This window comes from Pseudoliparis swirei, chromosome 17 (assembly GCF_029220125.1).
Source record: "Pseudoliparis swirei isolate HS2019 ecotype Mariana Trench chromosome 17, NWPU_hadal_v1, whole genome shotgun sequence".
Classification (NCBI taxonomy): Eukaryota; Metazoa; Chordata; class Actinopteri; order Perciformes; family Liparidae; genus Pseudoliparis; species Pseudoliparis swirei.
Window position 1 is genome coordinate 19,201,699 of NC_079404.1, and position 14,691 is coordinate 19,216,389.

At 43.3% G+C, this 14,691-nt stretch overlaps 1 protein-coding gene across 2 annotated transcripts in view; it reads right to left on the bottom strand.

Annotated features, from left to right (window-relative positions):
• dachc (dachshund c) overlaps positions 1–14,691 on the bottom strand; it is a 23,206-nt gene continuing 8,515 nt past the window's right edge. Inside the window, exons 3-11 of one of the 2 annotated variants that reach the window (XM_056435461.1) lie at positions 12,764–12,865; positions 9,567–9,745; positions 8,111–8,231; positions 7,868–8,002; positions 3,417–3,604; positions 2,578–2,725; positions 2,031–2,159; positions 1,727–1,831; positions 1–550 (exon numbers count right to left, since the gene is read on the bottom strand). In XM_056435461.1, the coding sequence (XP_056291436.1) occupies positions 513–550; positions 1,727–1,831; positions 2,031–2,159; positions 2,578–2,725; positions 3,417–3,604; positions 7,868–8,002; positions 8,111–8,231; positions 9,567–9,745; positions 12,764–12,865 (1,145 nt within the window). In that variant the 3' untranslated portion in view covers positions 1–512. Of the gene's footprint in view, positions 551–1,726; positions 1,832–2,030; positions 2,160–2,577; positions 2,729–3,416; positions 3,605–7,867; positions 8,003–8,110; positions 8,232–9,566; positions 9,746–12,763; positions 12,866–14,691 lie in introns of both variants that reach the window. The other variant, XM_056435460.1, reaches the window with a different exon arrangement.

Genomic DNA, 14,691 nt, shown 5'->3' on the forward strand with positions numbered 1-14,691 from the left:
TTTAATAAAAAGGATTTGTATTGTTTGTATTGTCAAACAGCACTACTGCATAACATACACAATACAAGTCATTTACTGACTGTACAACATGCCAATATGTATTTGTGATAATAATAATAATAACAAAAATGATGACGATATATTGTATATGTACACAACTCTGTTACAAGTTATATTCGCCACCTGTGTCCAGAGAAACAGCACGGAGAAAAAAAACAAATATGGTCATCTTCATCTAGGATCTAAAAACCTTGGTTGAATGAAACAGTCAAACACATCATCAGAATAAAATACTGTTCCCACTACGGCCGAGATTCGCGGATAAATGCAATAAATTAAACAAGAGAACAATGGAAAAGTTCAAATGTCACCCTTGAAATGTCGGGGAGTCCTCTCGGGGAGGCGGAGATTCCACTGCGCTGCCGAGCATGCCTGTCGATTGTATCCCTCATAAATGAGGAATCTTAATCACTCGGTTCTTCCATTCATCCGTCCGTGCTTCCAGCTTGTCTTCAGTACATCCCGGTGGTCTGCAGGAACACTCTGCCCTCTGAAATCCAGAAAGAAATCCAGTCTAATAAAACACAATCACAATTATATCAGTTCAAATGAATGCAGACAGATTCTTTAGGTAAGATCATCTTTATAATACAAATTCATGCTTACAAATATTGAACACTGTCCCCTATAACCTTGCCCAAAGATCAATTAAGAAAGATAATCATTAAGGAAGGCTCAGTTGAAAGTCTTTTTCGGCCCCTAATCCCTGTTTTTGGCGATAAAACTTCCTGGCACAAAGGAACCACATCCTGCCCTGCTGTCTGACAGACAATTCCCCTTTAAATGATTTATTACTGGGTGTTAATTATGCAAATTATGTCCAAACAAACTCGTCACGAGGACAATTAAGACAGCCGTTAATTAGTGGCCAGTTCTCTTCTTGCTTCACTGACATTCAATTAAAAATTGGCTTTGAACAAGCACGCCGTCTAGTACGGCGGTCCTGGAACGGCGCGGAGCAGAGGTGGGCTGGAACCATGCACTCCTTTGATGAGGCCGGGCGAGAGATCACGGACATTTCTTTTTCTGTCTATTTAAGATGTGACGTGTGGGATTGTTTCATTAATGTATCCCTGTGAAGACAATACTGTTGGCAAAATAAATATATTAAACGTCCATCTCCATTAAAATGCAAGCCCCGGTGAACTGCGTCACGCTTCATTTCATTTTGTTCAACTTCTCAGGAGCGGGTCTCCCTGTGAAATCTTTCAAAACCCTTCCAGTAGACTGGTCAGTTAAGCATCAGTGAGTAATAATGAAAGCTGCCGTCCCAGCTCAGTTGATGGGAGCTAAATAAATCCCCAGCAGCAGGTACATCACCGTATATTTCACAATTCTGACACTGAAAAGTCAGTTTTATTTATCATTCAGACACCAAAATCTTGGCGCAGTGCCTCAATGTTGATACACTCACCTTTTCCTTTTAAAATAATTAAATTCATACTTTTTTAAAAGGAACTAAACTCCCACTTAGAACACACACTTCATCTGCAACAATTTAAAAACTCTGTAATTCGGTTATTTCCTTTAGGTTTTCATTTGTTGACAGAACGTGGCAGCAGTGACAGCAGCTTTTGTTCCTCTCATAATTGCACGGCTCCAACATTTTTACTGATGAGAATTTGACACACTGAGGCAGCGGTGTTGGTTTTCTGGACACCTGTACCTTGCACTGTTGTCTTGGAGTCCAGCCTGTTGTCATCGTGATTGCTCCCATCCACGTCCTGGGTCACAGACTCTGTGTGAGGAGGGGCTGCTGATGATTGATGGCCTGTAATTTGGTCATTCATTAATAAAGACACTTAATTGGAGGCAGTCAAGGCTATGTTGCAGAGAGGGCTTGGTGACATTTAATATGAAAATGAGAATCACGTTGGTTGCAAGAACATTAAAGGCTCATAAAAAAAAGCCAACCAGAAAAACCCATAAGGAATTCATGATGTCTTCCAACACAGTGTGTGTTCCTGTACCTGTGTGTGTGTTGGCGGTGTGCAGCAGGGTGTGCTCTGCCTGATCACGCAGTTTGACTTCCTCCTCCAAGGCCTCCTGTAGTCTCCTCTTACTCCTCTTTTCCTTCTTCAGGCGCTTCTGGATCAGAACTGAATAAATAAGAAGAGGAGGAGGACGAGGAAGAAGAAGAAGAAAAAATGACAAAGGATGTCAAGTAAATGTGTTTTTCAGACAAAGTTATTCACATGCGTCAAATATTTTTAAACGACTTCATTTGTATCCATTCATGCAGGAATGCGTTTATTATATTTCGGCTTCCTGAACATAGATCTTTACATCAAGAGATGTGAGGGGCTTTGAAGGTGTCGTGAGCTCATTGTAGTTTCAGGAATATTTGAATTTTAGAGTAACAGTTTCCAATTTGCTCCTGGCTCACGCTTTACTTACACTGAACGTACAGCGTACTGTGCACAGAGGACATTTGTCTCGTCTGTGACAGCAGAGTTCACTGTTGCTGCAAAGTCTCCCCAAGATACTGCATGTGGTGTTTGATGTGGTGCGGCCTACCTCTGTTTTTCTGCTCCATGCTAAGCTGTCTCTCCAGGGTCTCTCTGAGCTCCCTCTCCCGGACCAGCTCCATCTTCAGCTCTGTCCTCTCCATCTGGTCCTGCTTCTCCTGCGCCCGAGCGTTCTCTATGGCAACCCTCAGCAGACCCTGCTTGGAGACACACAGCGACAGGTTACACACTGATCGGAGGCGTCGGTCTTCTTCAAACACTTCACAGACAACTTCTTACTTCACATAACCCTCAGTACAGAGGCAGACAGTTGTGTACCACTTTAACGAAGGCAAAGTGTGTGTGTTTTTTTTTTTTAAACCTTCAAGATTAAAATCATTTAAAATGAGCTGCGGTAAATCTAGAAAAGATCATGTAAACCACCGCACCGTGAAAGAAAAAAACGTCACAAATAATTTGACGTGTCCTCGGGCAATGTTGTGGTCGAATGTTTTACTCTGGTGTAATATTCCTGAATTTACTCAGGCGGGAAAAAATATAAATAAATACATTTGATTGAACCGAATGACAGTTAACAGTGATCTTTTAACCACATGCTATCAGGTCAGATGAGGTAAAAAAACAAAAACATGCCCCCCCGACCCCCACCCCCCCTCCCTTCTTCCTGTGAAAACCAAGCCAGGGAGAGCTTTCATTGTGACTCCTCTATAACAAAGACATGTTAAATATGAGAAGCAGGTCAGCACACGCCCATCCCAATTACTGCACATCTTAAATGTCTGTTGCCTCATCTGCTATTTACCATTTCAGGAAATCCCAAAGAGTGGCTCATCTCCCTTCCTATTCATCTCAGAGTATAATAATAATAAAGCCCCAGCAGAGCCTCACCTGGATGTTCGTGAGCAGGGTCTCTATGGAGGACAAGCCTTCCGGGAAGATGAAGGGCGTGTGGTGGAGACCTGCTGGGAGCTTCTGTCCTGCGGGGTAAGATACCCTCTCACAGCCTGATGGGGGTTTCAGGTAGACTTGTCTATCACAGCTCTCCCTGGTTGTCTGAGCAGCCAAGGAGCTGTTATCTGGAGGGCAGAGAGACATTTTGATGTTGAGTTAGTTCAACACAAAAGGGCTTACAGTTTATTTTTGCAGTCACATTCTACCCTTTTATTGCCATGAAAAGAGTAAAACCAACAATGAATTGATCCCATGAACAAGTATTTTCTGTGATGCCAAAACCTGATATAGCTGACCATCCTAAACATTGTTGCAACGGGTAACATATTCCTTCATTTCCTCAAACATGGGCGCATAGTTTTCATTTCTGCTGCTGAAAATACTTCACCAGACCTGTGACAGAAAATATCTCTTTACACCTCTTTGAGTAAAGTCTGCTAAGAACTACAGTGCCCAGCTGTTAGAGAAATATTAAAGTATTTTTCTTTTCGCGAGCCGTTTTTAAAGATGTATGACTTCAGGAGGAACAGATGGGCTCGACTGTCAGGAAGTCAGAAAGTACAAACGCATTGTTTGGCTTTCTTGGGTTTTGCTGACAATAAGAAACATATAGAAGCCCCCCAGTCATATCCTTCAAGCAGTGACTTCACTTTATTTTCTGAAATGAGGACAACTTATGAAATTTATATTTTGAGAGTTTGCCAAGCAAAAAAAGCCTTTTAGGAATAATTATCTAATTGTATTTAAACATGTATTGAACTTCTAAATTGTATCGTTCGAATACTAAAACTGGACAGATGTCAAGGCAGCTGGGACTTCTGTAAAAACAATAATGGAAAGTGAAATGACTTCAAACTGGACCGTATGAATCGAATGGGGAACTAAAAATATAACAAATTAAAGCAAAGTCACCTGTTTTCTTTGTCTTTTTCTTGCACTTCCAGTTTAATATTTTGTGGTCATTTTGCATCTTTTATCAGTCTAAATGTTAGATTATATAATATTAATCTGTTATATAATATGTAATATTATCTGTCCCAAAGCAACATACAACCAGTGCAGTCAACTTCAGCATGAAGAGATTGAGATTCATCTTTTTCTTTACTCCTGTAAACAACTATTTTGAGAAGTGTAAATAAAGTTTCCATACATGCCACTGACTGACGTTTGTCTCAAACCTACAAAAGGATCATCATTCCAGCAACATTATGCAAACAAGGGTACATGCAAATTTCTATAAATACATGAATAGAGTGTCTTGCAAACATATCAAGTTCCACAGTAAATAGGTGGTTACACTAATTACTGTGAGCATGTACGCAGAAGTCCTGGTTTTGAGTTTTTTTCAATGTGGCTACCCTTTAATAGATGGCACTCTGCCTATTGATAATGCACCACAGCTTGACATCTCCCATAAAAACAGCTAAGAAGCTGCATTATGGATGACCATCTGTTTGTAAACCCAAGAACTGCGTGTTCCTGATTCCTGACGGTAGGGGAGATGAAGATTAGCCATTTTTTGCATCCCCCCCCAACACATCAGGCAGTTGCTCACTTTCCGCATTCACTGTCATCCGAGTCACTGAGGACGAAGACGTCCTGGGAGTCCGACGCTTACTGGAGCAGAGGCGAGTGTGAACGTGCAATGTGATACCGGGCACTTTTCTCTGTCTGTGACAAATGACAGTGTTTTCTCCACTTAGCTGACCACAGCATCTTCTGCTCCGACGCCACCCGCCTCCCCTACGCCGCCTCGGCCTCACGTCTTGGCAACTGTCACATTCAAGGTGTTTCACAGATGAGAAGCAATACCCCTCCTCCCTCTTCCCCTCCTCCTCCTCTTTCTCCCTCTTTCTTGCTAAAAGCATTGCTCTGTAGAGAAAGGTAATTAGCAGGTGCTGGCGAGCTCAGCGGAGGGCATCCAACTACACTCCCGTGGCTCACATACAGACACACACACACATTCGTAGCCGCTGAAGTGCGCAGTCAGCAGCGTGGGCTCCCCAGGCTCCTTGGATGTGACTGATCCTTTATTGAGTTACTGTTTTACGCCTACTTTACCTCACACTCACACACACACACACGGCATAAATACACACACACACACACATACGCGGCTGCCAGCTCGTTTGATCATTTACCCATCTCCCTAACCAAGGTCACTGTCTGTTTTTCTCTTTTCTCCCAACTTCATCTCTTTTTCCCCTCACTTATTCCTCTCCCAGCCGTCCCCAGGGCTAATGAACTTCTCCACGTGAAGACTGCCAGTCAGCGGAAGAGAACGGAAGGGAGGGAGGGAGGAAGAGAAGGAGAGAGAGAGACAGACAGAGAATAAAATTCTGCTGATGTTTGGTTAATGGGAGTGAGGTGTCAGGGATGGCCTCTGATCTTTGCTGCATGGATACGTTGTTCAAAGACTACTGAAACAGCACACACAGCCAAAACTGACTCGCATACACACACACACACTCAGAGATTATCATACAATGGATTGACAGAATGACAGCGCCGGAGTGCTCTTTGAAAGTCTGCTCAATCCACGATAAACCTATCTTGTGATGTTGTAGGTCGAGCACAAAAGCCTGCAATCCAGCAAATGTACATGCGTTTCATTTGCATGCAGCAAAATCAATTAAAAACCAATTGCATAAATATGCGATGCATGGCATTGACGTCGTCGGTGCCATCACTGCTTTGTCAATATGTTAACAGATACCTGACAGCATCTGAAACCTTACCTGGGAGGCCTTTGTGATTTTTAGATTCGATTACTGAATAATGTGATTCAGTATTAGAATACATTTACACAGGCGCGTGCACACACATACAAACTCTCCGTTTCTCTCCCTCTCTCGCTGTAGATTTCTGCTGACTGTTTGTCCTTGAGCAGTCCTCATTAAGCTAATGCAAACCTCCCTGACAGAGAGAACCAAACAACTGACGTTGCAGCGCCGTGGCAACGCGGGCCCTAACGACAGGGAGGCGGTCGTTATGCAGATGAGGTCCAGCTGAGAGCACGGGAGGCCGCCTGGCTCGTTAGGCCGTGGCCCGGCAAATGGCTGGCTAATGTAACACTGCTTCCCGGTCTAATGGAGCCCTGTTTTGTAGAAGTATTTGTCTTTGCTCTCCGCGGGAAGCCAGGGGGCCCACCGACAGCGAGGAAGAGAGGAGGAGGGGAGGAGGGGAGACAGTGAATCCTTATTAACCTGTTACTGAGATATTTATTTATTGTCAAACTGTTGAAAAACCCTTTCTCTTTTAAAATAATTAGTGTTAAATAAACCATCACAAACTTGCTGCAAATGTGTTTAAACAAGTCTGAAGAATGGAGAGGATGGAAACCGTATCGACAGACTTTGTTTCACAGCAATTGATTTGCCAGAGAAATAATCATCACTCATTAGAAATCATTAAATGATTAATGACCGTAACACAAAATGTGCAGAATACGGCAAGAACTTGACCTTTGAAGTGTTATTACCTTCGCATTGAAAATGCGGAAGGTTATGTTTTGATCGCCGTGTATTTATTTATTTATTTGTATGCATGTTACTCGCATAACTAAAAAAGTATGAAACCGAATCGTATGAAATTTGGTGGGATGATTGGTTATTATCCCGGGACCATTTGATTAGATTTTGGGATCGATCGGGTCAAAGGTCAAGGTCATGGAAAGGACAAAAACTTCTTTTTACCATAGCGTGGTCAATTTTGATCCAATTGGCATGCAAATAATGCCAAAATGTTCATAATTCAATGCCCAATCTTGTGATATCCGAAGGTATGCGCTCTACCGAGTGCCCATTCTAGTTCAACATATTTGAGTAACTGGTGCTTGGCCTCTGTTATTTGTGCTTTCCTCTTTCCTGTGAGCCGCTCATCCAGACATCATCACACTGGACAATGTGCTTTGGGCCCTGAGCAATACACCTGCCATGACATGGTGGCATGACATCCCCGAGCAATGGCCAGAGTTTACGTGGAAAATGCTTTGAGGACAGATTTTCTTTTGCTTCAATACCGTGAATGACCACTGGGCAAGATTGGCATTTACAGAGTGCTAGTTGTACCCAGCATGCCCTTTGGAGCTGAAACAGTTAATAAGGGTGCCTTCTCAAAATACTGAACAGTGTTTAAGAACGCAATACTAATGAATATGTCCCGAAGATCTCAAGAGCTCACAATCAACACAGCCCTTCCTTAAGTCCTCAGCAACACAACCACAGAGTGTGAAATCGGATAAAAGGTTGACGAGAAAATTGAATGCCAGACGTACAAAAAGAGACGTTAAAAGACATATAAACACTGTAAATATGTTTTTAAAAGAGCAAAGTTCTGCTAAACCAGATCCAATTCTGACAAAGGCGATACAAACATAATAGTATTACCTCTGTCAGTGTGGCTCCTCTTGTTCTCTTTGCTGGACTCCATTGAGGTCCCATCCGTCTCTCTGGCCACATGCACCAAACCAGGTGAGTGCCCCAGTACATTGTGACTTGATGACAGGCCGTCATCATGTGGGTCTGAAGTGAAATTGTAAAAAGTAAAAAAAAAAGGTCACAACTCAGAAATACTTCTGCGGTATTCTTAAAGCTATAGCATCGTTCACGTTACCACAGGTAAGTACTTACGCGTGGTTTCTGCAAAGCGCTCTGTGTGGGACGGTGAACTGGACACACTGCTGCTGTGATAGGATGACATCTGCGCTTCCTCCAATGACGGAGAGGGGGACGGGCTGTCGAGCAGACGCTCCTACCAAAGAACAAGAAATATCGGCTCGTGAAGTACAAAAAAAAGAAGAAGATGAATTGCTTTTACGCTTCCATTTAATGGCATTTGAGGATGACTAATTTGCCTAAAAATGAAGATACTGTCAAAAGTAGACACGGAAGTTAGTGCTACTCTGCTAAATTGCTGAAATAGTCTTTCTTCTCCAACATGACTGAAAATAGCTACCGTCTCATTTAGGATGTTTCACAAACTGAGCGACCAACTGATATTTTTGAATAACACCAAGTCCATTTAGTTTGAGCAAACGTTAGCTTTAACTCGATATAGAAGCTCTTGCTTTTGCTGAGTTGTTGTGCGTCTCTTTGTGTACAGTGCGACGACCGGCTTCTAAAAGCCAGAGATGTTAAAACGTGTCTGGTCCCAATTGAGACAATTGATGTATGGTTTCATGTGTCGACTGGACAAATCTGAGAACTGTATAGTAGAGGCTCTGGTCAACCCTCTAAAGAGCTGCTATCGAACATAAGACGACATTGGCACAAAAGTCTTCATACTTTTTAATGAACTGTATTATGTATGTTGTATCTTCTTGTTTTCTCTCTTTTTTATCATTGTATGTCTGTTATTTTATATGGAATTTGGCGTCTGAAATAAAGAATACATAAAAAAATAAAATAAAATATAACCAAATGTAGCAGCTGTGTTTGAGCAGAATTAAGTTAACCACAAATCACCAATAGTCAAAACTAAACTATATTCTTGTAAAAGCTAGGGAACATATGTTGGTATTCTTTAGTGTTGACATGAAAATTTGGTGCTGATTTCAATAAGCCTTTTAAACTATGTGTGGGACTCAGCCCAGTGGTTGAACAATGCGCCGTTAAAATTACGACCGGTACTTCCTGCTGCTGTCGACGACTTGGTGTAATGGAAGACTTTGTGAGGACTGGCGCTTACAATCTGAAACGTTTGGCCACATTTTTAATCCTGATAAACCTCCTTTAATTATTCTTAAAGGTGGAAACACTCACTAAGCAAGGTAACCAACCTGGCTTAGAAGATCAGAGTTTGTGTCTGATATCTCAGATATGTAAATAGATATGGGATTGGCTTCGAGCCAAAGAACAACGGATTAGATGATGGTAGTGACTAGTGAGCCAGAACTTGAGCCACGAGACAACTGAAATTTTTTTGCCACAATCATAGAAACTTGATTCTAAGCTCTGCACGTATACGAATCAAAAGATCTTGAATTCTAGGGACAGAAAGTATGTCTGTGTTTGTTGAAAGCAAGTGTCAAGACATGGACTCTGGCTGGTGGTCGGCTCCACTGCGCTGATGGTCCTCTGAGTTCACCTTAATGACAGAGGTGGGAGTCCTAGCGGGGGGCTTGGCGTGGAGCTGCGCCATGTTGGCCATGCTGGCCAGCGTGCTCAGTCGGTTCATCTGGCCCATTGCCATGGAAACGGAGGCCGGCGCCAGGCTGGCAGGAATCAGAGGATGTGACATCATCATGAAGGGCAACTGATCCAGAACTGGCGAGGGGGGGAATAGAATAAAAAAGAGAACTATTGAAAGAGGAAGAGCACAGTATATTACAGCAAGAGTGTCACGTCTCATAAAAGGTCAGAGCAGTAGCTCAGTTTAAATCATCAAAGCTGCACTATACATGAAACACTCATTTTCCTTTTTGCTTCAGTTGTATTTATACATCGCAATAAAAAACCTCGGCTCGGTCCTGGGCCGTGCTGTGTACTGAACTGAACTTTTTGAAACTGGAAACCAATGTCACTGTGAAGTCAGTATCACCTGGATGACTGCTCTGCTTCTTAACCACAACTCAAAGTGGTCTTGAGATGTCGAGTGGGGAAAAAATTGAGAGCAGGAGGAGAACATAAGAACAATGGGAGGGAGGTAGAAGAGGACATGATAGGGAGACTCATTACAACAAAAGGCCACAAACACGACGTCTCTGGAATTAAAGAAGAAACGACTAACTTTTCCATCAATACCTCGCTGTTCTTGACGACAACACATTTTCAGCGGCTCAAACCAAACTCTACTTTATTATCTCGGCCAATCTGTTGTTCGCTCTCCTCGTTAGCAGAAGCATCCACTATCTTTAAAGAAAATCCTTCCTCTCAACAGCACCCTAGTGGGTTGTTGCAGTGCCTCTATTCATGAAACAAACAATCCAGTTGGGGGGGAGAAAATGACATAAATATTTATCATTTAATAAAAGGAAAAACAAAAACAAAAGAAACACAGGGAGGAAGTGAAACAAAAGAAGCTGATGGCAGTCCTGGTGCTGGGCCAGCAATGCACGCTGGGTAATTATGAACACAAAGGAAAAAATCTTGGACTCTATTCCGCACAATTGTCACAAATAATAGAACGAGTGGATGGAAACAAAGCAAAAAAGGCTATCCAAAGAGGGGAGATGAAATAGCACAAATAACGGAGGGGGAAAAAAAAGAAAGAGAAAAGAGGAAGAAAGAGAAAAAGGGCAAACTAAGAAATAAAGAGTGAGGCGTTGACTTTACGAGTCGGGCTCGCTGGACATATGTGCAGTGCTTTGTGCATTTGGCAGATTGGTCTCTCACTTGCCCAGAGCAGAAACCACTCCAAACAAAAGATCTGTCTGAATGGAGCTAAATAACCAGATGCTCCGACAATAAACTAGCAGCCAACTCCAAATATTAAGCCTGGGTTTAGAAACCAGCGCTCCACTTTTTTGGAACCCCCTTGCCCCCCCCCCACCTTCAACCCCACCCCATTTATGATTTCATTTTCACTCTCCTTCTAACTCTGTTTTCCCCCCTCTCTTCACTTTCTCTGCCCTCCCATCGCTCTCTCTTATGTTTCATTAAAAAACATCAAAAGTCAAAGTGCCTCTCTTATGTTTATCCAAACAAACCATTACTGTAAACAAACAGTTACTGTAAATTTCCCAGAAGATCTTGTTAAATGCAGAAATGGCTGCTCCCCGCTCTTCCCCAGCCCATAAGGTGTCACACTCAGCATTTGTGAGTGTGTGCGTGTGTGTAATCGGAGATTGCCTTTGTAGTGGTTAAAGCCCTGGTAGGGGCCTATCCTTCCCATAAGGCCGTGGGTGGTGGTATGGAAAAAACACATCGTTCTTATGTGTGTATGTATGCCTACGCTGTATGTTTGTGTGTGTGTGTGTGTTTCCACTTGACTCTATCATTAACAGTGATTAGGCTTTACAGGTTTATAATGGCTGGTGGTAACCATGCCACCTAACTGCGCACAGATGCCTGCAGTTGTAACTGAGTGTATACAATAGTAAACAATGCTTACGGCTGGGAGCGTTTCACAGACACGGGGAGAGCAAAGGATTTACGACACACACACAAAGCCGAAAACACAAGGTACTCGGCCCAAACATACAGAGATTTCACTTGTGTCTCTTTCCGATTTCTGAAAAACACAAGGACAATTTCTTCCTTTTCATTTCTGTCCTAAAGCCTTGCAGTATGCACCTCATGTTAAGTGTGTGTGTGTCCCAGGTTGATAGCGTATTCCACGCAGACCTCCATAAGCCCCGTCATCTGTCTAAACACACTGATGTCGCTTTAACCTGTCGATAACAGTGGGGGCGGTGCGGCCCATGCGTTTGTGTGTGTGTGTGTGTGTGTGTGCGTGTGCACGTGCACGTGCGTGTGTCCGTTCCTCCATCGATTGTCCAGCGTTTGTCGTTTGCATTCAGGATAGTGAATTAGAGAGAAGGCTATTGATTTGGCTTCAGCCTCTCATCTTATTCATCTCTCTATCATCCGGGTGCGCTCGGTCTCGTCCACTGGCGCTCCACTTTTGCGGGTTGCTTTCCTTTTGGGGCGAAGCGAGGGATCAGTGCGAAGGAACCGTTTTAAAATAACATACGACTAAATATTATACTTGTACAAGTAGCCAAAGGTATGAGAACACTGGAAGGTAAACACTTCTCTTACAGTGAATCCTGATGTGGAATGTGACTCAATATGACAGAACAATGCCATGCTGAGGAACAGAGCTGGTCTGGGTCTATGACTAATATGTGCTCATGAATAGCCGGCAATATTTTAGAGCTGAGGGGTGGACCTGTGACTTTAAGGAGGCAAACAAATCCAAACTGAAGGAAATATTCACCTTGACAGGCATGTATGACAATCTGAAAAAAACTACAGAACTAGTGATACAAACAACACACCGTGTCTCCTCTTTACGCTTTGATGGTTTGGATGACCTGACCCAGATGTTTCTTTCATCTGAAGAACAGACTCATTGCTGCCGCAGTTTGTTTTTGCATTCGCCGTCCCTCAAAGGAAACGTACCGGTGAGGAGCGGCGATGTCACATCCTGGTTTTAATCAGCTTGATTCAGCAGCCGCACATAAACACAGCTGCTCAAGTCGTATTGACTTGGTGTCACAGATGTGTACGGACAACAACCGTGCGACGTGTTATACGACCGTAATTAAATATATCGGACGCGCGCGTGTGTGTGTGTGTGAGAGAGAGAGAGAGAGTGGATGGACACATGATGACACTCACTCAGTCTGTGGTTGTGGTCACCGTTCTCTCCGCCATGTTGTTGGTTGCTGTGGTAACTGACCATCGCCTCCAGCTTGATCTTCTTGGCCAGGGCAGACAGATCTGAGGGGGAGACAGATATATAGCGAGAGCAAGAAAAAGAAAGAAGAAGAAGAATCAATAAGAGCCAGATCAATGGACCCCGGTGGAGGATTAGAGCAGTGGGCAGGCAGGAGGTTGTCATGGGAAGACAGAGGCCAGCCATTCATTCTGACTGCACCGCTGCACTGACCATTTAGTCTGCCGGGGAACCAGCAGTGATAGGAACAAGCCAAGACATTCATCTCTCCCACACAGGGACATCACATCCCACAGCACAGCACAAAGGACGACACTAACCGGCGGCAGCAGCTCCACTTTTTAGCCAGAGAGCACTTCTTTGTAAGTATAAATTAGAAGAGTCAGGGAAAAAAAAGTCAAGATACCTTTTAATGGGGGTTGTGCCCTTTTGGATATTACGAAATGGAGAGTGACACAATGTGGCAGGAGGGCTCGGCCGTATTTTAATTTGTGTCTTGAACCTCAGATGGGAGTTTGACCCTCAGATCAACCTTTAAAACTCCATCTAATGCCACAGAAAATTAAATATCCCTCGCACTCACACAGGCAAACACGGGGAATTATTAACGTCAGACAAACCGCACGACTGTGCAAACACGACTTGAGGAAATGCAAACAAACCGTAAGTCTTAATTTCCTGATCTTGGATACATCTGAACATTTGCAACCGACTGAACTGCCGAGTGCTACACAATAGCTTTATACGATGAATAGTCCGTCTAAGACGTAGACAACCACAACAAATTGCTCCTTTTCTTCTCATCTTCTCTCCTTCTCGTCTCTGCCCTCTTCCCTGCTCTCCTCCCATCCCCTCGCCTTACTTTACCTTTTCAAATGTCAGCATCACAGCAGGACATAAGCCACCGTGTTGCGTGTGTGTGTGTGTGTGAGTGCATGAGGCGAGAGAAAGAGACTAAGGAGGATGACATCAAAGATTCTCTCTGCCTTTTACGCTCAAATGTCCTCCCGCTCTCTGTCTTTTTCTCTCCTCTCATGTGGCCAGCTCTAATCAGTAGCGCTGACATTGCTGCCGTGCCCTCTCCTTTGGTGGAAAAAGACTCTTTTCCCACTGAGAAAGATGCTCTTGAACACTCACGTACACACACACACACACTCTCAAGCACCTTTGAACAGCGAGAGGAAGCGGAGCTAACAGAAAATGGCTTTCTTTTGAGGCAGGGAATGAAAAGATCAGGTTGCACTGAAGAGCACAAAGCCAAGGGCAACTTTGAGAGCGGCGAGGGGCCAACAATTACTTTTCTCCCTTTCTTTGTGACACAAACACACACACACACACATGTATACACACACGTACACACTTTGTCACAAGAACAAGCAGCACTATGGCTTTACGCAAGCACTGTTCAAATATTCAAAACAGACTCTGTCTTTACAATTAAGTTGCTTAAGTGCCGTTTACACAAGAAGAATTTCTAGTTACCAAATACATTTTAATTCCCGTTTTTTGTATTTAAACAAGACACTTTAAAGCAACATAAAAGTGCTTTCAAAGGCCTAAATTATGAATCTTTTCTTCAACTTAACTGAGGACTTTGTGTTCTTATAATTCAACAAAAAAAGGCCAACTTGCAAGTTATGAGTATAGTTTCTCGAGTGTCAGCAGCGTGTATGCTAATTCTATTAATCAACACACAGGTCACCTCCCAGCACCCCGCCTCCTCACACTATTGATGATGGATCAAATGTATGATTTTGGGGGTTCAGGATAGAATAGTGCCACCTCCTGTGTCTATCCTGCATAAGCAACCTGCTCTTTTCTTGAAACTGATGGGAGTAACTCCGCTGCCAGGTCATTGCTTTCACTTTCC